Here is a 22,090-nt window from a genome sequence, read left to right as displayed (position 1 = left end):
TTCACTTTTATATTATACTACTGGAATGGCTAAGCTGCCCACCAAAACAAAATTTCCATTGCATTGGGGTTGGGGACAGCGGGAGCGGGAGAGAGACTGGAGGAATCCTAACACTTTGTAAAAATGCACTGAGCTTGAAAATGTGCTGTTGGTTCTAGGATGAGTCCCAGAAACTGACAATGAAAACATATTGTTAGTCAATTAAATCATTGAGGGACACACAGAATGTAGAGAAAGAGCCATAATACTGATGACTCTTGAAAAGTTGCCATTTAAAGTCATGTCATCTTTTTGTGGCTCTGCTTTGTTTGAAAGAGTCCCTGATTCTTTGCCTTCCTCCCCTTCGGTATTACAGCATACTAAGTAGCCACTGTTATGAAGAGGAGATTGTGTTCTGCATATAAACTCATGGAAGCCCTTAAATCCTCAGAGGATTAGATGTGTGAAGGCAAGCATACCTTTAGAAGGATATTGGTTACTCCTTCGCTAAATCAATTTCCCTATAATGAGGAATAGGCTTACAAGGTTATTTAATAGGTTGACAAGACAAAGGAGATTAGGAAACGGGAATATGTGGTCAGGTAGTTTTATTTTGATAAAGGAGAGGGATGGGAAAGGGAAATTAGACAGGTGCGAATTAGACTTTGTGGAATGTGGTCTCCTAGAAAGACAGATATGGGTGTTTCAACATCAAAGTCTGGAGACAACAATTGGAGCCAGCTCTGAGGTTTGGGGCGGGATTACTGTTAAGATTACTCTCTTTTTTTTTTTGCTCCTGTGAGGCTTGGAGTTGAGCGACCAGAGAGGAGTGTGTCTCATCACTAGCTTTTGCCTTTGCAGCCTAAACTATCCTGTTGGGCAAAGTAAAAAAGAAAGAAATGAAAATTGCTGTGAAAGGTTCAGATACCCGAGATAATCATTAAATGCAGCTTGTATGGGAGGTGTGAGTGCTGTAAAGCCACAGATGGCTGCCAAAGTATCATTTCATACCAGGTATTTTCCTTTGATGTTTCTGTGACGCTTAACAGGAATGTTTCCCTGCATGGCTATTTTATTTCCCAGGCAAAACAAAACAAAACAACTGTAAGAGATCATTCTGGACTGAATGAGGGGGAACTTTTTTTTAAATTACATTATATAATAATTGAAAACAGAGGAGTGTAGATGGGTATAGACGCTGCACACATAGAGCAGGTCTGGGTCAGGCGAGTAGGATGGGAGGGAGGGTAAGCTCTCTCACTGCCAAAGCAGCCAGCAAAAGAGCAAGAAGAGAAGGAAACCACACATCAGCCAGGCACGGTTAAATCCCTAAGGTTCCCTGGGAAATTTCCTCCGTCGAGCGAAGGTGGTAGCAATGTTGCAGTTTATCCGTAGCTCAGCGTACTATTGCTGCACGAGGGACAGAGCCGCTCAACCTTGCAGCTTCTGCCTCTGAAGGGTCCCGCTTGCCCAGATTAAATAACATTTTCAGCACCACGGACAGAGATTCGCCGACCTGAGTGACAAGCATGGAGCTCGCTGAGCCTGCCGTTCAACCTTGGACTTCAGACATCTAGAGGGGAAAGGATCCCACGCCTCGGATGATAAATGTAAGATGGGGGATGCTTTTCTATAAGGCATAGGGGATGGGTCTGTGCTGCTGTCGCTTTTTAAGGTGAAATGCAACTTGAATCAGTTTTTAATTATGCCCAAGGAAATTTTTCCTGGTGCCTTCTAAAGTGCAAATTCTCTCTCTCATAAAGGAATCTTGTGAGCCCTTTGTCTGAATGAAACCTAACTTTGTGTAGATTAACAATGCAGATTTATTCTCAATAGAACACAAAAGGGTAATTTGACACTTCTTAGCTATGTCTGGTTGTTTCCTTGCTTCTTCAATGTGGGCTTTTACTTCTAAAATAAAATCAGTGCTAGGTACGCTGGATAAGGAGAGATGATGTAGTGCTATCCATAACCTTAGGGCTGGAGAAAAGTGCAGTTCTGTAGATCTTATTTTAATTGTATTTGCTTCAAAGTTTTGGAAAAGGAAATTGTTAGTTAATTAATCTGATGTTGACTAGTAAAAACGGGTTTACAGAAGCATTTATTGTGAATATTAAGGATATTTAGAGAGGCTGATATAATGCCAAAATTATGCTGCCATCTACTGGAAAAACATAATTCCTGTGACTATTATAAAAAAAGTAAAATGTTTGAATAAACACTATTTGTACTCTGATAGTTTGCAAACTTGGAGGATTTTCAGGAAAAAATATATTTTCCAAGGCCAGTTTCACACAGAACTCAGTTTCTGTAGATTTAGCATTACTTTCAGGAAGTCTTACTATAGCAGCTTAATTAAAATTGGTCACTTGGGGGGGGGGGAGAGAAAGGAAATTGTTACATTAGCTTCAATGTTAAAGAAGACAAGACTCTACATTTTCAACAAAAAATAATAATCCTAGTAGTATAGATAGTATTTTGCTATATGTTTAAATGAGTAGTTTAAATTCCATATCTGGGTTCTTTCTTATTCTCAGTTCTAAATTTTAAAACTGGAATTTAATTTAAAAAAACTTTTAAAAAATTAGCAGATGGATAAGATTTGAAACGACAGGAAAATAAAAACAAATGACCCAACTGAAATAATTTATCTTGGAATTTCTATATAAAGCTTGGATCTCAAATAGGATCCATTTATGAAAACCTAAGATCAAGTCTTACGCTGTCAGAGCACATCATTAACTAAACCAAGGAGGAGAGCAAAGTAAACTGAAATAAATGGGCAGCTATAACCTTCAATGAAATGAGACAGAAATCTTGGAAGAGTTACAATAGTTTGCACAGGAACAAGAATTGCTTGAACAATGGCTTCTGGATATTGCTATTTGTATAGCATTTCAGAATAGCAACATACTGCTAAGTTGATACTACTATTTTTGTTAGTGGGGCTTATGCAGTACATGAACCCACCTACACCCTGGAAGTAATAGAATGTGCACAGTTACAGAGTGCAAAGGACCTTATATGCTTACATGGTTATTCATGGCAAATTATGAAGGCCTATAGCAAAGTGCTGTTGACTCTGCACCCGCAACTCATTGGCATGATGATAACTTAATAGCAGTAAGTGTCCGAAAGCTTCAGTTCCAAATGATATCTCTTGTAAAAATCAAGGGCAAATGAAAGAGCATGTAAAAGTGATGCATAATAGTAGTCAGGATAATTCTCTATTGATTCAATGTACAATGTGAATCCTAATCATGTGCTTTTGAAGGCTTCATGGTAAAGAGTGGAAGGCTTCAAAAGGGAAAGGGGGTATGAAGAGTAGAAAGTTGCTCTCAAATAGTTTATGGGGTATAAGGCCGGGTGTAACATGAACAAGCTCAAAGATGCTTCTCAACTAGGGTTGAAGCATGAAGTAAAACCTCAGTTATTCATTGCCGAAGGACGAGAATAAGTATCTGCCAGGCAAACTGTGGGTAGGCCAAAAAAGGGGAGGACTGAAATGAAATTAATGGGTTTCTGATAGCAAGTATGACATAGATTAATTTGTGAATCTTATCTTATTTCCTATGTACATAGACTTTGGTGAAGATCCATCAGTGACATTTGTCCAAGGACTGATGAGTCCTGCAAAGTCAATGAATATGAAACAGCCACATATTTGCCACTGGCTTTCTTCCAAAATTCCTGTGCTTTCATTGGATGCATTGCCTTCACAAGTGCAGGAGGCCCAAACAAAGTTATATTGATGGACTACTTTAAATAGACATATATGCCTATGTTCTTCATGATGGATAATTGCTAGACAAATGAAACAGGACGTACATTATTCTGCAGGATTTACTGATAAGCTGACCCTAGGCCCAATTGCCAATATTTGTGTGCATGTCTGAAAGTACTTACACTGAATCCTATTCCTAGAAGCTATACAATATCGGAGGTACAAGAGTTAGAATGGCTGTTGAGACACCTGGAAGGCAGTGGGCTTGAACAGCGATAAGACCCTTTTAGGTTGCTAGAATGCTTGGCAGCCTTGCTCTTCTCTCTTCTCTCCATACTATTTTCACTCACCACCACATACATGCACATTTCTCTCCCCCCTCCCTCCCATATTTCTACCTCCACACAGCTGTGTCCCTGGGATCTCTTGGGGCTAGTCCATGAGGACCTATTTAATAGAAACTGAATGATATTTGACATTGTAGTGCAATGACAAGAGCTATGATACTTGTGTGCAAATTATACACTTTCGGTGAAGAAATAGGTACCAATGTGCTGCTTTTTGCTTTTTTGGATATGTAAGCTCCTTGGGTTCTGTCTGAAGCAGAGAAATGTAGAATTTACATTTTTGCACATACATGAGCAGAAGGGACAACCAAAAATGATGATTTTGTCCCACATGTGCACAGGTTTGTCCTACATGCTGGTCAGTGCAATATCCCTTTTACTACTCCACTCTTTTCTTTTTTTAAAAAGTTGTGCAGTGTCTCTCTTTGACATTCTCAGAAATGAAGATGGTGGCAGTAGCAGCAGGGGGTTGGTGGACTGATGGAGAAAGCAGGGCAGGAGCAGCAGAGCTGAAAAAGTCGCACAGCGTATTCCCCCACCCCCAAAAAGGGACCCTTGTATAGAGATGGGTTCCCTTAGTCATTTTCAAGAAGTGTCAGTGATCAGTGATGGAGATCTAATATACAACAAGCCAATTTGGATCATGTGCTTTGGGTCTCTCTCAAAATCACATCATTTTGGCAACAAGCAGAAGGGGAAGATAAACCAACCCCTATAAGCTGCTCTTGCTATCACCTTATTCTAAGATTATATTCATGCAGTTTTGGTCCATGCAAAATGATGGAGAAAAAGGGAACTCTGGAGCTGCTTTGTGGCCAAACAATCTATAGTTTTTAGAGTTCTTGAAGTGTAAATAAGTTTCATCAATAAAGAAATGACTGGACATCAGGTTGTACAACAAAAAAGAAAAATTATATACACTAGGCATGAAACTTTGGTTATGCATGATCAGATCTGGAACAAATATTTAGAGTAAGTGGCATGTGGTGGAAACAAACACACGTCTGCTCAGAAACAAGCCCTGGTGAGTCCAACCAAGGAAGTATGTAGAGTCCCTGTTCATTTCCCTCTTTTATTTTCATTTAATAGGTTTAGGGATAAGGATTGGCATAGCATCTATGATCTTACTTCATATTTATAATTGCTTTAGTATGCTATCAATTTGAAAACTAATTACATTTACAAATTGCTAAAGATGATTAGTTCATTCAGGTATAAAAAAAATTATTGGGGGAATTATGCACATGCAAATGTCATTGAAATCAGTTGGTCAAAGGCATGCATAATTTGGCACAATATTGTAGTCTGTATATGCTAACTTTACATCTATGGATGTGGCTTCTCTGTAGGAGAATAGGAGATGAACCTGAACACTCAGAATGGATTAACAGTCAATCCCTCTTCCCAGGGTACTCTGGGAATTGTAGTTCCGGGAGGGGAATGGGGTCTCCTCACAGCACCCTTAATAAACTACAACTCCCATGATTCTTAGGGGAAGCCATGACAATTTAAAGTGGTGTCGCAGTGTTTTAAATGGATGGTGTGAATGTGGCCTAACTTAAGTCTTCTGTTTCAATTGGTCTGTTCTTAGTAGAACTAACGCTGAATATAGCCCTATGCTCTCTTCACATGGAAACTCCTCACTTGTGAATAACTTTGACCTAAAGGTAAAGGGACCCCTGACCATTAAGTCAAGTCGTGACCAACTCTGGGGTTGCGGCGCTCATCTCGCTTTATTGGCCGTACACTTTCCGGGTCATGTGGCCAGCAGGACTAAGCCACTTTTGGCGAACCAGAGCAGAGCATGGAAACGCCGTTTACCTTCCCGCTGGAGTGGTACCTATTTATCTACTTGCACTTTGATGTGCTTTCGAACTGCTAGGTTGGCAGGAGCAGGGACCGAGCAATGGGAGCTCACCCCGTCGCGGGGATTCGAACCACCGACCTTCTGATCGGCAAGTCCTAGGCTCTGTGGTTTAACCCACAGCGCCACCCACATCCCAACTTTGACCTAGGCAAAGCTAATAAAAAAAGTCAGATTATAATCAATGGGCTTTATCTTCCTATGCAGCAAGGGAGATTCACACACATCTTGTGTGAAAGACTGTACATTGTGACTGCTATGCAGTCCTCACTGTACCTGAGAAATGGAGCTGATATTATTCTAGCAACAAAATATGACTAGAGCAGGATTGGGAGAGTACTGTTTATCACAATATTGTTCACCAGTCCCATCAAATGTCAATACACCATTCCTAGAAAAGTACCCTATCTTAATTGCTGTGTCTGATGAGATTGATCACTAGCAGCCTTCATAAAATATGCAAATACAGTGTAATTTAAATGCAAAGCACCATTAAACAAAAATGTTAAGATAGGTGCAATCAAGTCACAATTAGTTGTTTTTTTTTAAAGAATGCATCATGCTCACTCTATACATATGATTAGTTCCCAAACCAGGGCAGAGCAAGAACTTAAAAACAAAAAAAACATAATAGCATGCAGATCTCCTGTCACTGACTTTACAGTTTGCCCTGTTAATCTCCAGTCATAATTCAAAGGCAACTCAAATATATTTTAACAGAACATGAATTGATGGCTAAACATTATGCCTGGAAGTGTTCAAAGTTAAGAAAATCATTTTCTTTTGAAGGCTCCCCCCCCCCTTTAGCTAGAGCTGGAGCCATAATTCATTCATCTCTGTAGTAGGGCTACACTACATACTGTGATAGCATAAATCTTTGCATGTTTTCATGGAGTCAGCAGGACGTCCCATAGCATCCAATAGGATTTAATCACCTGTGTGTTTTGATCAGGTTTTCAGCCTGAATGTTCAATTTCAATAACAATTTTGTTTTAATTATTTTAGCTTGATGTTGCCTTACCACACTAGGGCGAGCACAACAAATGTTTTGTATGGCAAATGCTTAGAAATGTAAGGAAGAACTGTAGAAAAATAATTAAATGTGGTAAATCTTACAGCCATGTACCAGGCATGTGCCACCGTGTGAGTGTATAAGCAGTGAAGTCAGAGAGAAAGGCAATGCATTAAACACAAGCTGTAACAATACACATAATATTCCATATATACCTTCCAACTTGAGATTTTATACATTCCATGAAGCTGAGTCTAGTCCAGAAAGTTTTAGACCTTATTCTTATGATGAAGTGGACCTTTTTTAATTTTTTACGATAAAGGCAATATTCATTTGTGGCTAGTCTTTTTATGGGGTCACATGCTGGCTGTCAGTGGGGCAAAAGTCAGGAATAAGGCGAGGCCAAAACCAAAATGGCTGGCTTCATCCCATTTCTCTCTCTTTTTGCCTTCTCCATCCTTCTTTTCGCCCAGCAAAACTCCAGAGCGGGGACAGGTTGGTTGCTCTTGACAGAGGTCTGAATTGAACACTTGCAGGGGGGTTTTGTTGGTAGGCTGAGGGCCTGAGGTTGTCCATTCATGATTTAATAAAATATATTGGTCTTGAAGGTACCACAAGGCTCTTCGTTGCAAGAGCAGCCAGTATAGCATGGTGCAGTCCCAACAATGGCAATGCTGCTGCCATTTTCCTTGATGAGGTGCAATAGGGCAATGGTGAGGTTGAGTCTGCCCAGGTACACCGAGAGACCAATCCAGAACTCTCACCAGTGCACCTGGGCAGCCCCAACCCAACCATTGCCCTGCCAATCAGGAGAATGGCTCTGCAGCACTCCTGCCCCACGCCTGCAGCCCTGCTTTTCTGCTTTAGTGTGCAGACATTGTGGGGATATAGCCTAATGTGGGATTTCTCCTTGCATAGTGTAGAAAGCTATCAATAAGTACTACAAAACCAGAGAAGTGATAAGCAATTGCAAGATGGTGGACTTGGTCCTTATTGATTTATTTTTGCTTGTCTGCTTTTCCCCACTTCATTTCAGTCAAACTTTTTCTCAGCTCCCATGAAAGTCACATATTTAAGAAATTACCCCTTTGACAGGATGGTTTCCGTACATTCTGCTCCAGCATGCTCCTTGTTTGGGATCATATGTAGGTTTCTCCCTAAGCTCTGGGGCTGTCATTTGCTTTTCTATGTAGTTCCCAACAACCAGAGCTTCCCACATGTCTGCAGCCACACAAAATAAGCCTGCAGCCTTATTCAGGTCCTGTGTACCTTCTCACTGCAGCAGGTCCAGGAGGCCCTTGTCACTGAGTCCCCTGCTGAAGTCTGGGTCCTTGGCATATGCCCAGCCATGCTGGTTCTTGGCTCCAGATCTGTTCAAGTCCACACCTAGCCATTGTTTCATTAAAAGCTCACCACCACTTTTACTCCTCATCATTCAGTTAGGCCTCTTTTGAATCTGTTTGGCTTTGTTGTTCATCCTTTGTGATTTGGAAAGCTACAGAAATGTTCTAAACAGCCAACTCATCTGACAAGTAATTGGAACTGAGCCTCCAATTGCTTTGAAAAAGTTAGCCGTAAATATTGGCATTCAATTCTCAATGGGAAATGGCTGTGCTGATGGCAAAAATAAATTTCGCTACTATCAAATTCCTCCCTCCCTACCCCTCCCACCTCTCTTGACCTGGTTTAACAATAAATGTGATTATGAAAAGTAATTAATAGGTCTGGACCCTTTGGGGGTGGGTGCTGAGCACACCTTCTTGTTTATATCTCTTTGACAATGTCTACAATGGACCATAAGTTAGACTTGCCATATGTCAGGAAAATTCCTGACATGTCCTGGTTTTCGGGTGTAAAAATGGTGTCAGGGCTAATTTTGCTGAATAGTCAAAATGTCAGGAAAACCCCCTGGATGTATGGTAATTGACTATTCTATCAGCTTCCAGGGAGCTGTGTGTCTGAAATAATCCCATAGCACAAGACAGATTTTCTAAACCATCCTGGTTGTGGTTTCTTCTTGTTTTTTTTAAAGAATTAAATTATATCAAGCTTTTAGGAGTAAATAATTCCCTTTTTCCTAGACATCAAACCTGTGATCCTATGGTCACTGGGAGGGCGTCCCAAAGGCTGTAATATCCCCTGACATGCTCCAGTAATTTAGGACAAAGTACTTCAGCCTCAGAGCTGGTTTGGTTTATTGACTTATTGTTTGAATTTAAAAAATTGAATTAATCAGAGGGAAGGGGTGTGTGTGTGTTTAAAAAGGAACAGGAGGTCTCAGTCTCACCCAACTTCATCGCTGCTCTACCAGCGTGGACCTAGCATGACACAGAGAAGAGGTAGCTCATTCATATTTGGTTCTCTACCCGCTTTCCTGTGATAGATATAGGAAAAATAACAACTAAAATAATATAAAGCAGATATTTTCTCTCATTAGCAATAGAATTTCACCTGATGATTACTATTGCAATTCTAGGATTCCACTGGAGCTACCTAGCCATTTATCATCTAAATCACACTTGAGCACTAAGTGAACACCTGCATTTTGATGTGATGTTTCAGAGATCCCTAGGGATTCTCCAGGAACAAAATCTTCTTAATAGGTGACCTTTGGCAATCTTTGGTTTTAAATTGTGACATGAGATCTCAGCGGAGAATATACGTTCAGATGTAGGAATCTATTAAGGAGATTAATGACTTCAGAGAAACGACGTGGCTTATATATTACTATTACAGTTTCAGTTTTCAAACAATATATTGTAAAACTGCTGAGAACCTGGAAAAGAATGTTGCCATGAATTATTGAATCTTGTGCCCTTCTTTCATCAGTACTTAATTGCCCCTGGAATGATTCCAAGTAGTATTGAATTATTGACCGCACAATTTACTGTGGTGAATTCCACTTTGTGTGAGCCTTTGAAGGTGTCATCCAAAATGCAAACATTATTTTTGACTTTATTGAGCTCTGAATCCAAATCCCAAGTTTCTATGTAATTAAAGTGTGCTGTGATAGTAAAATTCTGCTTAAAAAGGAAAATCTCAGTGAAACAAATCCAGATATATGCCTGATCCTTTAATGGCCACTTCATAACTTTGGATGATGCAGCAACAATCAAATCTGTACTTCAGCCTAAAAGTATGACCAATATTCATTACAGGTCAGTATATTAAGATATAGGTAAATCCTTTTAAAACATGCCACGTTGACAAGCATTTGTGTGCCTGCTTTAGAAGAAACTTTATGATTTAAAATAATGGATATGATCCAGTTGAAGTTAAGCTCAAACTAGATGTTACTTCAATGGCATAGTTTGTAGTTACAACATGGAATTATTATTTTTATTTTAAAGTTGGACAGGGTGGACCATTTTTCACAGGAACTGTAGTACTTGAGGAGGAGAGGTTTAACACAGCCTTCCTTAACTCTGCTCTCACCGTCCCCCAGAAATTAACCTTAAATGAAATCTCCAATTGGTGCCAACTAAACTAATTCTACTTTCAGTCTCAGAAACCTTTAAGTTCCTTGGGTTGTACCCAGCTTAGAGTAGACCCACTGAAATGAATAGACCTAAGTTAGTTATGCCCATTAATTCCAAGGGGTTTATTCTGACTATGACAAACATGTGTTTCAATACCAGAGCTAAGCACCTAAGGCTTTCTGCTTGACTCTTTTATGGGTAACACTGGGAAATAAAAGTCAGATCAAGCACAAGGTAATCAATAGATGGATAGACAGACAGACAGCATTCACCTTTAGAAATCCACTATATTCTGTTCTTTCCCCCCAGGCTTGAAAAACCACATATCTGAAAATCATGCATCGACGGCACACCACCCTCCGGGAGAAAGGGCGGAGGCAGGCCACCCGAGGCCCAGCCTACATGTTCAATGAGAAAGGCACCAGCTTGACACCTGAGGAAGAGCGCTTCTTGGATTCAGCAGAATATGGGAACATCCCGGTGGTACGGAAAATGCTGGAGGAATCCAAAACTTTGAACTTCAACTGCGTTGATTACATGGGACAAAATGCTCTGCAGCTGGCAGTGGGCAATGAACACCTGGAAGTCACTGAACTCCTTCTGAAGAAGGAGAATCTGGCTCGCGTTGGGGATGCACTCTTGTTAGCCATCAGCAAAGGATATGTGCGTATTGTGGAAGCAATATTGAACCACCCAGCCTTTGCACAAGGACAACGTCTCACTCTCAGCCCCCTCGAGCAAGAGCTACGAGACGACGATTTTTACGCTTATGATGAAGATGGAACGCGCTTTTCCCATGACATTACTCCTATCATACTTGCTGCTCATTGCCAGGAATATGAAATTGTTCATATATTGCTACTGAAAGGGGCACGGATAGAAAGGCCCCACGACTACTTCTGTAAGTGCAATGAATGCTTTGAGAAGCAAAGGAAAGATTCGTTCAGTCATTCGCGATCGAGGATGAATGCCTACAAAGGATTAGCAAGTGCTGCTTATTTGGCTCTTTCTAGTGAAGACCCTGTTCTTACCGCTTTAGAGCTAAGCAACGAACTGGCAAGACTAGCCAACATTGAGACAGAATTTAAGGTAATATAAGATGAAAATCTTTTCTCCCCCTCCAACACACACGTAATGATATCAGAGAGTTTACAAAGAAAATGTAAGACCAAACTAAACTACCATATTTTTCCATGTATAAGACTAGGTCCCCCCCCCCCTAAAAAATAATGTCCAAAATTTGGGGGTGTCTTATACATGGATAGATCTTCCCCTATTTTCTTAAATCAGAGTCCCCCAAAATAGGGGGCATCTTATACATGGGGGCATCTTATAGACGGAAAAATACTATATATGTTAAATGTATGTGTTTCAAATGTCTGCATTTTGTTTTTTCAAATTGCAGCCATGATGTTGGGGGTGGATTAGGATCAGAACCATGGTGGGCCGGGGAGGGAAATGATCTGTTCCTCATGTGCTGAGATCCCAGTGAAAACCCCTCCCCAAACAGCTCTTCATCCTTAGAAGAGAGCTGCTATTAATGTCGAAGTAGCAAATTCAGAGGGGTGTAGGATGGCACCATGGAGAGAAAGGGTTAAAATTATTTTCATACACACATGCACACATGCACACACACACTATGGTTGCATCTCTGCTTGGGCCCTTGCAGCTTCTATTTGGTAAACAAAAAACGCAACACCTTAAATGCATACACACATTTAAGGTATCTCCTGGTCTGACCATTTGAGAAAGCACATGTATCAGGGACTGGCAGGACTCCAAGGAATGTGTGGCAGAGGCAGCAGGGTCAGAGGCTAGTCCAGGGGAAGTGGCTAGTGATTTGTGCAGTTTTGTGCCTCTTGAAAGGCAGCAGCCAGGGCTGGAGGAAGGGTAAGAGTCTGAGCAGTCAGGGACGGAAGAGGAGGTGCAGGACACAAGGCAGAGGCTGGGGCTGAAGGACAGGGAAGAGTTGTAGCAGCTGGAGACAAGGGAAGAAGGGCAGAATACACCAGAAGTGGATGAAGAGATGCACCTGAGGGGGGGTGTGTGGAATCCCATCCATCTCTTTCCCTGCTGTCCCCCAGGACCAGGAAGGGCTTAAAGAGGAAGGCCCAGCAGCAACTTCCATGCTGGTTGCTTGCGTGCATCCCATCAGATGAAGGTACTTAAGTTTGGACAGAGGCATGGTCAAGCTGTTGCCCCAGAAGTCCAGCTTGGAGCACAAGCCTGGTGAGGGCATGCCATCTATTTAGTTGTTGGAAGTGTGTGTGTTCCGTGCATCTTAAGAGCTACCGTAAATGTGTGCTTTGTCAATAAAGAATTAAGCTACCAGCTATTTGTCCTCCCTGGGCTCAGCGTGCTCAGGATAACATTCTAGAAGTTGTTATGAAGAAATCTTATTTCAGACTAGATTGATGGTTTTAGATGTATGGATGAAAGAAACATGAATCAATTTGATTTGGGTCACTCATGTAACAATGATCACCAGAATGTGGAAACAAGAACCCTTCTTGGTTCTGCTTGGCAGGTTGTTAGAATCCGTGGATGTTTCCATTCCATGCCAGCTTTGCCTACGCTTAAAATCATGGCTCTGTTCCGTCCTATAATTTTGGTCAGGGACCAATGGATGAGGCCTATGCATTTCAAAATGTAAATGGCACAAATATCTCCCCCATCCCTATTAGAACCCAACATATTTTCACATTTGAACCAAATCCTGAAAAGCTAGTTTCAAACATAGTATCTCAAATCTTACTGGAAAAGTCATTGACGTTATTCATGCTTCTGTTAAGAAGGGTAGAGTTCTAGCTATGGTTTGTTGGAGGGTGCTTAAAATGGTCACAGTCTGATGCCTAATCCCCATCGATCTATTATCCTGTTCCCGAATGTCTGTCTTTGGGAATGTAGTCGTTTCAGTTTCAGAAGTACCATGATGCCATACCTTCCAAGCTCTCTATCAGTTTTGCTTTTGGGTTCCTGAGAGACTGTGCACACTCCAGCCCTTCCATTCAATGGGTACATTGGCTCTGGTGATACCTGGAATCAGGTACCATCAATAGGTTGCCCTCTGTAGGTATCAGAAATCCTACAGTCATGGTGCGTACTACTTAGTTCCTTCACCCGCTTTTCCCTGCCACTGAAATTCACCTGCTGCCTTTAAACAAACAAACAGAAAACCCTGATATGGTTCCTCTGCACATTAAGTCTTTGCAGAAGTGTTTGGGGCCGGGAGAACAGCTCTGAAAAAGAAAAGAAAAAGCCCTTTCTTTTTTGAGTGTGTCAAGATGTTAGCACAACTGATGGATTGGTTCCAACCTCTGTGACTTCAGTACCTGGGAGTTTGGAAGGAAGGGGAATAAGACAGAAAATGGTCCTGACCACTGCTAGAGGCAAGAATCAATATGACAGCTGTACTGCCTTCATTTTGAAAAGGAAACCACCAAGTATCTAGAATTGTTAATTGAAGTAGGAATAGCATTTGCTTTGAATGCACCCATATTTCTGTTAGCACGCCTCTGGCTGCCAGAGGTGTTTTAAAGATTAAGAATCAATCCAGATAAGAAATGAGTTTCAGAAAGTGTGTAATCATCAGAAACAGGGGTCTGAATTGCAAGGAATTCTGCAGTTATATGTGGTGGACATATTGACTGCTTGCAGGGAAAATAACAGTAAAATATATTATGCAATAGACATTCACCTCAAATTAGATATTGATTACCCAGCCATGTTTCTTCTAATGAGCATAGGTGTTAATCCCATCAATACTTAATTGAGAAATCAGTATTTGATACAGTGTAGGATTTCCAGCTAGAACTATTTCCATGAATACTATTGCTATTTATTTATTTCTAATATTTTTATATATTATTAATAATATATTAACAATCAGATTATTAACTATTACTATATTTATTATTAATACTTTATTTGTTTAGTAATATATTACTCACTGCCAAAATACACTTCTAAACATTTTTTAAAAAACACCAACTGCACAAAACTATTGAAATACAGAATAATTAAAATACACCATAAAACAAAAATGAAAGAAGTAGACAGAGAGAAGCCATGTATACAAAATATAATGGAAAGATTTTGAAAGACTGATTCTCTAAGCAAGAAGACTTTGAGAAATAGTCACTTTATTGATTCTTTTCTAACTAGTTGTCAACCTAAGATATACGGAATAATGATTCATTTTGCCTCTGCTTATGGATTTGGGCCAGGGTTCATCTTGAGTGAGTTGACGGTCAATGTTCTGACCAATAAACACTACCAGGGAGGGCATTTTTTAAATAAAAAATATCCCATATATCACCTTCTTAAACATCCTTAGAGACCAGTCAGCAACAAACTTTGAGTTCTCTTGCTCTAAAATATTACAGATCAGTCTTCAGCAATTGATGGGTCAGGACATAACATCACCCCTGAATGGAGCCATAGCAGGGAAAGATAAACCTGCCTGCAGAATATTCAATATCAAATTTGTTTTAAAATCCCACATCTGATAATCTAAAAGACAGATTTCAGATGCATGTGGATATTCACCAATTCACATGAGCACACCCAAAACAGATATCTCCTTGCTTCATGAATTTTCAGACCAGCCAGGACAGTTGTCTCGTCTTTTTCCACTGCTGCAATAACTGGCTAGTATAGCTGAAAGGTCTGAGGATCAGATCCCTCAGTTATCTATGGACTTGGGATCCAATGGACCCAAAGTTTTCAGGGCATCTAGGATGGCCATGTATCCCAATTTATAGAGGAAAGCTTTCTAATTCAAAGGGCTATAGTTATTTTAAAAAGCATCAGACAGATTTTAATGGTTATTTTTTTAAAAAAAAAAACCATTAAAAAAGGGTAATGGTTATTTTAAAGCATCAGACAGAATTGTCTTAATTTCTGTAAGTGAATTATTCTTGAAGTTCTGATCAAACTCACAGTGAGACTGATTTAAGATCAAATAAACAATTTTAGAATGATGTGGTGCACTTCCAATTACAAGTTCAGAAAGTCAAGTAAACATGTTCTCACAGACACCAAGGTTACAGTTCATGAAATGCAGTTCCTCCTACACATATCCCACAGAAATGAATTAAGTTTTGATTTAGGAGGGGTTGAACCTTAAACATAACATTTAGAAATATATAATTACTTTGACCTGTGTGTCACAATATCATTCGGCAGGTGCATTTCAGAGCAGCTGACTGCCATGTAGCAAATTAAAATCATACAGCAACTTGGTAAAAAATGCAGGCATTTGTTCTCTGATTCAGCTTAGAAATACCTTGTTCTATTTAATTTAAGAGCAGCAAATTCTCATCTTGAACCAGAAAAGACATATTCCATTCTCAGGTACAAGCCTCCTTGTCTCAATAATCAACAGAGTTCCTGAATATGTTTCTTTCATGAGTAAGTTGATTACATATTCTGTAAAAGCCTGGAAATTTGTCACTGAGGAGTAAGAGACACAATTTGACCCAATGCAAGTGGTATAAATTGTCACCTTCATTTGAAAGAATATGCAGATTTCCTTCACTCCCCTCCAACAGGTAACACCTGCAAGCAAGCAGGCAGCTCATTTCGTAAATAAGGAACTGAAATAAACAAGAACATTAAGTATAAAATGGCTGGATGCTCATTGATCATCTCTTCAGGTGACCATATTTTTAGCAAGCATTCTGAGGGCAATGCCCTTGTAAATAATGTCATACAAAATGTCAAACCTTAGTGCTTCTAAATGAAAACCCAGAAATAAACTACACAATGCCGAACAGAAATTGAATCATGCATTCTTCTTATTTCTGAGCGGCAATATGCCTCTCCTTGTTTGTTACCTACCTAAATCTATTATCGTGCTGAGTACAGGGCCTTCCCCTTACGCAAGCGGCATTCGGTTTCAAGATCACTTTGAGTCCTTGTGATAAAGAAAGCAACATCCATAGCATTCCATTTAGTAATCTAAATTCAATTACAGAATTGCACAGAGGAACAGGATGCGGTTTCACCAGTCAGAAATGTTATTATAAGATTTAAAGTCACACTCATTAGTACGTGCTACTCCTCCAAACCCATGCCAGCAGAGTGGAATCCACACTGTTTATAAATGCCACCATCAGGAATGTATGCTAGCATAACCTCATAAGCAGCTCTTGATCTTAATTAAATTTAGGATGCAATCCTAACTTTACTTCCCTGGGAGTAAGATATACTGAATACTGAGTAGATGAGTTTAGGATTGTGCTGTTAGTTGAACCTCAAGTGGCTTTCGCCTTCTGAAGTCTCCAACCTCCTTTTTCTATCGTGGCTGTTAACACATGGTCCAAAATTCTTTACAATGCAGTTTTAGTGTTCATAAAGTGAGCTAAACCCTTATGTCAGGCAATGTGTGACAGTAATAGTCTCAGCAAGGCAGGGTCAGAGGAATAGTGAGCAGAAACAGGCATGCAGGATAAATAAGCATTGAATGCCAGCCACATTTATGTTGATTTATTTTTTAATAGAATTTCTTTCGCACTCTTCACCATAAGGACTCAAGTTACAACAATAAAACATACAATTATGTAGATGAAGAGCAATAGCAGAACAAGGGATTTACACAGAAGCAGAACATAGTTCGCCTTGATCACGTGACCTCCTAAGATGCTGCCCATGTGGTTTGGCTGGCTGGCTTCCATGTGGTGGTCTGCAAAGTAAGGTCCTACAGCCTGACACCCAAGGCTTTTAATTGAACTCCCACTGTGCTTAACAGGTTATGTGGTGTACCCATCATCTAATGCATACAAGGGCCTGAAGTCTAGTGATATCTGTGGGAGTTGGGCAGATGAACTATGAGGAGGATTGCAATCCTTTGTGTTTTCAAAGTTTTTAGACTACAGAATGGCTTCACTGACTTTAACAAGATTACTTGAGAGCAAATGATTTTATGATCGGAACCAAACTCCCTGGTGGCTGGAAATATTGGTTTGAGGAAAAATAGACTATGGGTAAATTGTAGGCTTCCTGGAGGTATTTAATTATATACTGTGTATTGCTTCCAAGAGAGCTTCCACAAGCTGACAATAAAAAACACCCCCAAAAACCTGAAGTTGTCTCAGCAGGCCAGATAATGAAATGGGGATATATAGAGAATTCAATAAATATTATGTCCAGGTAATGGGGATACATAGAGAATTCAATAAATATTATGTCCAGGTAATTTATAAGAACCATTCAGCGAAACAGTTTTGGAATACAAAGGCAAACTAAGGTAGCTCATTATGACAACCAAGGAGATACAGGGAGCAATTCAACTTAGCACTATGGCAAAACTTCTGTCAGCACAAGCAATTCAGCTTGTTAGATGGAAGACCCCTTTCTCCTTTCCCTGTGTCTTCTGTTTTGGAGGTTGGTTGTTGTCATTTGCGGGGAAGAGAGAGGGGAAAGCCTTGTCTATTGATTCTTAAAATTTCTTTCTTCTGTCTACAATAGAAATGCATCACATTTTAAACTCTGTGAAACCTGTTACGCTGCCCTTTGCCGCCACCTAATATATTGTGGTCAGATGGCCATTTTAGCCAGCACTTCTCAACCTTGGGTCCGCAGGTATTGTTGTACTACAAATCCCATCATCCCTGACCATTGGCTAAGGCTGGGGGTGATAGAGGTTGTAGTCTGACAACATCTGAGGACCCAAGGTTGAAGAACATCGTTCTTGGAAGAGTTGTTGGGCTGCAAGCTGGTATGGAAAAGCCGTCTGTTGCTGTAAGCACAAATGGGGCAGGCTTTCAATTCTTTTCTTTACAATTAAAAATAAAATAAATGTTAGGAAGCTCTGTGAAGCGAAGAAAGGATGTATTCGTAAAAGGCTTTGTGCCACAAGCAGAGCGGAACCACAGAATGTCAATGAGTTGAGCTCTACTTATTAAACCTTTGCATTGCTTGTGGTTGGGGGGGGGGAGAGAATTTTACTTTTCTTTTCATTGCTCCTCCCCACCTGACTGTGGGTTGATTACTCTGCATTCTTTTCCCTAGAACTTCCTCTGAGCAGAGTTCAGCCCAGATAGCAAATATACCTTACATGTTCTGGTTCTAGGCTGCCTTGCCCCACCATTCTGGCACCACTGTCTTCTAGTCTAGTTTTCTACCTGTTCATCATTTGGCATCTGAGTGAACAGGCTCTTGGAACTGGCCTCACCATTTCTCTCCAAAGTTGTGTCTCCCCCCCCCCCACAAGACCCCACCTCCACACCTTACTATGCAGTAAAGGTAAAGGTAAAGGGACCCCTGACCATTAGGTCCAGTCGTGGCCGACTCTGGGGTTGCGGTGCTCATCTCGCTTTATTGGCCAAGGGAGCTGGTGTACAGCTTCCGGGTCATGTGGCCAGCATGACTAAGCTGCTTCTGGCGAACCAGAGCAGCGCACGGAAACGCCGTTTACCTTCCCGCCAGAGTGGAACCTATTTGTCTACTTGCACTTTGACGTGCTTTCGAACTGCTAGGTCGGCAGGAGCAGGGACCGAGCAACGGGAGCTCACCCTGTCGCGGGGATTCGAACTGCTGACCTTCTGATCGGCAAGCCCTAGGCTCTGTGGTTTAACCCACAGCGCCACCTGCAGTATCTGCAAGATTGGGTACAAATCTTGCAAATGTTGCAAGTAGGGTAATAATATTACCTCTTTCTCTCCAATTTTGCCAGTTATTGACAACTTTTTTATTATTCTGGCCGGCTTTTTGCTATACACAGTAAATACTGGTTTTGGCTATTGAACCTGCCTCTTAAGTAGGTCGATTTATATTTCTTTTTATTAAACTGTACTTTTTAAACATTGGAAGTTGGTCTTAGTGGTGGTTTTGCACCAGAAGAATGGGAATAAAAAATATTTTACATTTCAAAAAATGAATATTCTAACTTTCCCCTCAATTCTGAGTCACTAACCAGCTTGGAACAGCTATGAAAGGTACACCTAGTCCAAGTGCATATATTTATTATTTAGTTTCTATTATTCTGTTGCCCATATTTGAACTGAATATACTTTTGTGGTATAAGTGCAACTATCATAGCCTGGGTTGAATCCAACATCTTTCCATCTCATTTTGAGACAAAGGTCCTTCCCCTTTGTTTTAAGATGGTGTGAGGAACCTCTGTTGCTGGACCTCAGGGATCATTAAAATTGTAGTCCAACATTTGGAGTACTACAGATGCTCCCATGACTGTATTATATGAAATACAGCTATCCTTAGTAGGGTTGCCATAAAGTGAAATTGGATATTTTTGAGCTATTTCTGAGGTAAGTTGGCAAAAAAGACACTCCCAACCCTATATACAGTATATGTATCTATTTATCTACTTGCACTGGTGTGCTTTTGAGCTACTAGGTTGGGAGAAGCTAGGACAGAGCAACGGGAGCTCACCACTGTCGAGCGGATTCGAACCGCCAACCTTCCGATCAGCAAGTCCAAGAGGCTCAGTAGTTTAGACCACCGCACCATCTGCTGCGGTGGGAAGGTAATTGGCGTTTCTGTGCATTCTACCACTCGTCATGGTGTCCCGTTGTGCCAGAAGCGGTTTAGTCATATTGGCCACATGACCCAGAACGTTGTCTGTGGACAAATGGCGTCTCCCTCGGCCTGAAAAGCTAGATGAGTGCCGCAACCCCATAGTCACCTTTGACCGAACTTAACCATCCAGGGGTAATTTACCTTTTACCTTACAGTATATGTAAGTGTCATAGAATTCAGCATGCTTATTGCTGATTACCAGTTTGTTTCCAGGCCCAATACAAGAAGTGCTCATGTTAGTATTTAAAGCCCTAACAACTAACACCCCCAATATCTGAAAGACTGCCTTCTCTTACAGAGCCATCATGGGACCTCTAGGTGAATGAAAAGAAATCTAATCAATAATAATAATCTTCATAAACTCTGCTTTTCCACTGTGGGAGGCTGCATTATACCAAAGACTGTCACTGTACCCTACTCCATTGTAAGGAACAACCTCCCTAAGGCCCCATTAAGTTCCTGAGTCCTCAGCCACCTGTTTTCTTCTCCCACAATGTCTTCAGAAGCTTCTGCCTCCCACTCTTCTGTCTTCTGGAATGGATATTGATTTGCAAATGTGAACACCCCTGAGGTATGACTTTCCCCAGAAAAACTAGGTAGATCAGATTTTTTACATGCATATAATTTCCACCCACTATGGGGAAAAATATGTGCCTAATTATTGATTCTCCATGACACACTGAAAGAGAGGTGAATAATTTGCAGGAAAATGAATCTTGCATATAAATTTAAAGAATGTGGATTTGATTGAAGCTGAGATACTTTCACATATCATTCAGCAAATATGCTATTTAATATTGTACAAAAACATTTCCTGCAGTAATTGATTTCCAACATGCTTCCGTGTGCTGTTTTACTCACTGGTCAAATGCTGTCTAGGAAGCAAACACTCTGTCAATGTATATAAATTAGCTGTGTCTTAATTATTACAGTCCTCAGCAATATAGGGATATGTGCAAAATTCAAGGGCAAGCATTATTCTGCATTATGGCAAAGTCCATTCTCTGAAAATGTGATATTTCTGTACTTGGACCAAACCAGGAAGGCAGGAATAGAAGTGGAGAAGAAGCAGACTCGAAATTCCAGGCTGTCATACCACGCTAAATGCTTTCTGATATGGAAAGTTCAGATTTTGTCAGAGAAATGGTATAATTGTGGGAGAAGGGGAGAAATTGTCAGGCTGGACCTTTCTGTCTATCTGGACCTGTAACACCTACCCTAGCAGGCAACAGCCCTTAGGATTTCAGGCTGAGGTATTTTTCAGCAATCTGAGAGCCTTTTTGTGTGAATCTGGGATATTATGTATGTAGAGAATGTGCTCTACCACTAATCTATGATGATGGATTTCCTTTTCTTTCATTATTAGATTAGTTATTAAGCTGAGAATAGGACTGTAAATCTCGGCTCGTTCATATAGTTAATTCAACCCCTGTCTTGACATTTCTCATCAATGCATATCCATACCTTGTGCTTTCTGTCTTGAGTAATATCTGTTGAATGTCCAGTTCAAGTAAAGAGCAGAATGCTCATTCTAACCCACCATGCATGCTTGATAGCAACCTTTAGAGCATAGGTGGGGATCCTGTAGCTCTTTGGATGTTGCTAGACTACAACTCCCAGTATCCTTGAATCCACTGTCCATGGTGAGTGGAGCTGATGGGAGCTGGAGTCTGGAGGGCTGCAAGTTCCTCTGTTTTAGAGATTGCTTCCACTTGGGTCCTGCCACCTTTGGCTCTGCAGTGACCAAGGTAACATTTCACTAGAATGAATGGAACCTAAAGCTGGCAAAAATACATTTTTGAAAATGATGATTGAAGGGGTAAAGGAAGCTTTCCCTGAAGCCTCCCCAAATGATTCACAAGTGGAGCCAAACACCTGGTGCAGCACATAAGAAAAAAATAGATTTACTTATGCCTCTAAAGTTATGTCTTTTCCTAACCATATGAGAAAGTTGTCATTTTCTCCTGAACTTATTCATCCCCAGGTGTACAGTTTACTGAGCCCATAAGCAAACTACACAATCTTCCAGACTCCTGATCTAATGCTAATGTATAACATATACTCTTTCCTTCTATAAGGTAAAGGGTTAAAAGAAGGAACTGAACATGTGAAGGTCAAAAATTGTTACAAGGGAAAGCTCTGAAA

At 40.6% G+C, this 22,090-nt stretch overlaps 1 protein-coding gene across 2 annotated transcripts in view; it reads left to right on the top strand.

Annotated features, from left to right (window-relative positions):
- The first annotated feature begins 1,261 nt into the window (after nt 1-1,261).
- Nucleotides 1,262-22,090, top strand: part of TRPC7 (transient receptor potential cation channel subfamily C member 7) — a 123,602-nt gene continuing 102,773 nt past the window's right edge. For both annotated transcript variants that reach the window (XM_080996279.1, XM_080996278.1), the window contains exons 1-2: nt 1,262-1,589; nt 10,715-11,494. In XM_080996279.1, the coding sequence (XP_080852405.1) occupies nt 10,742-11,494 (753 nt within the window). In that variant the 5' untranslated portion in view covers nt 1,262-1,589; nt 10,715-10,741. The remainder of the gene's footprint in view (nt 1,590-10,714; nt 11,495-22,090) is intronic.

This window comes from Podarcis pityusensis (assembly GCF_964106645.2).
Source record: "Podarcis pityusensis genome assembly, chromosome: 2".
NCBI lineage: Eukaryota > Metazoa > Chordata > Lepidosauria > Squamata > Lacertidae > Podarcis > Podarcis pityusensis.
Note: the sequence above shows the minus strand (reverse complement) of the source record. Positions and strands in the feature narration are given on the sequence as shown.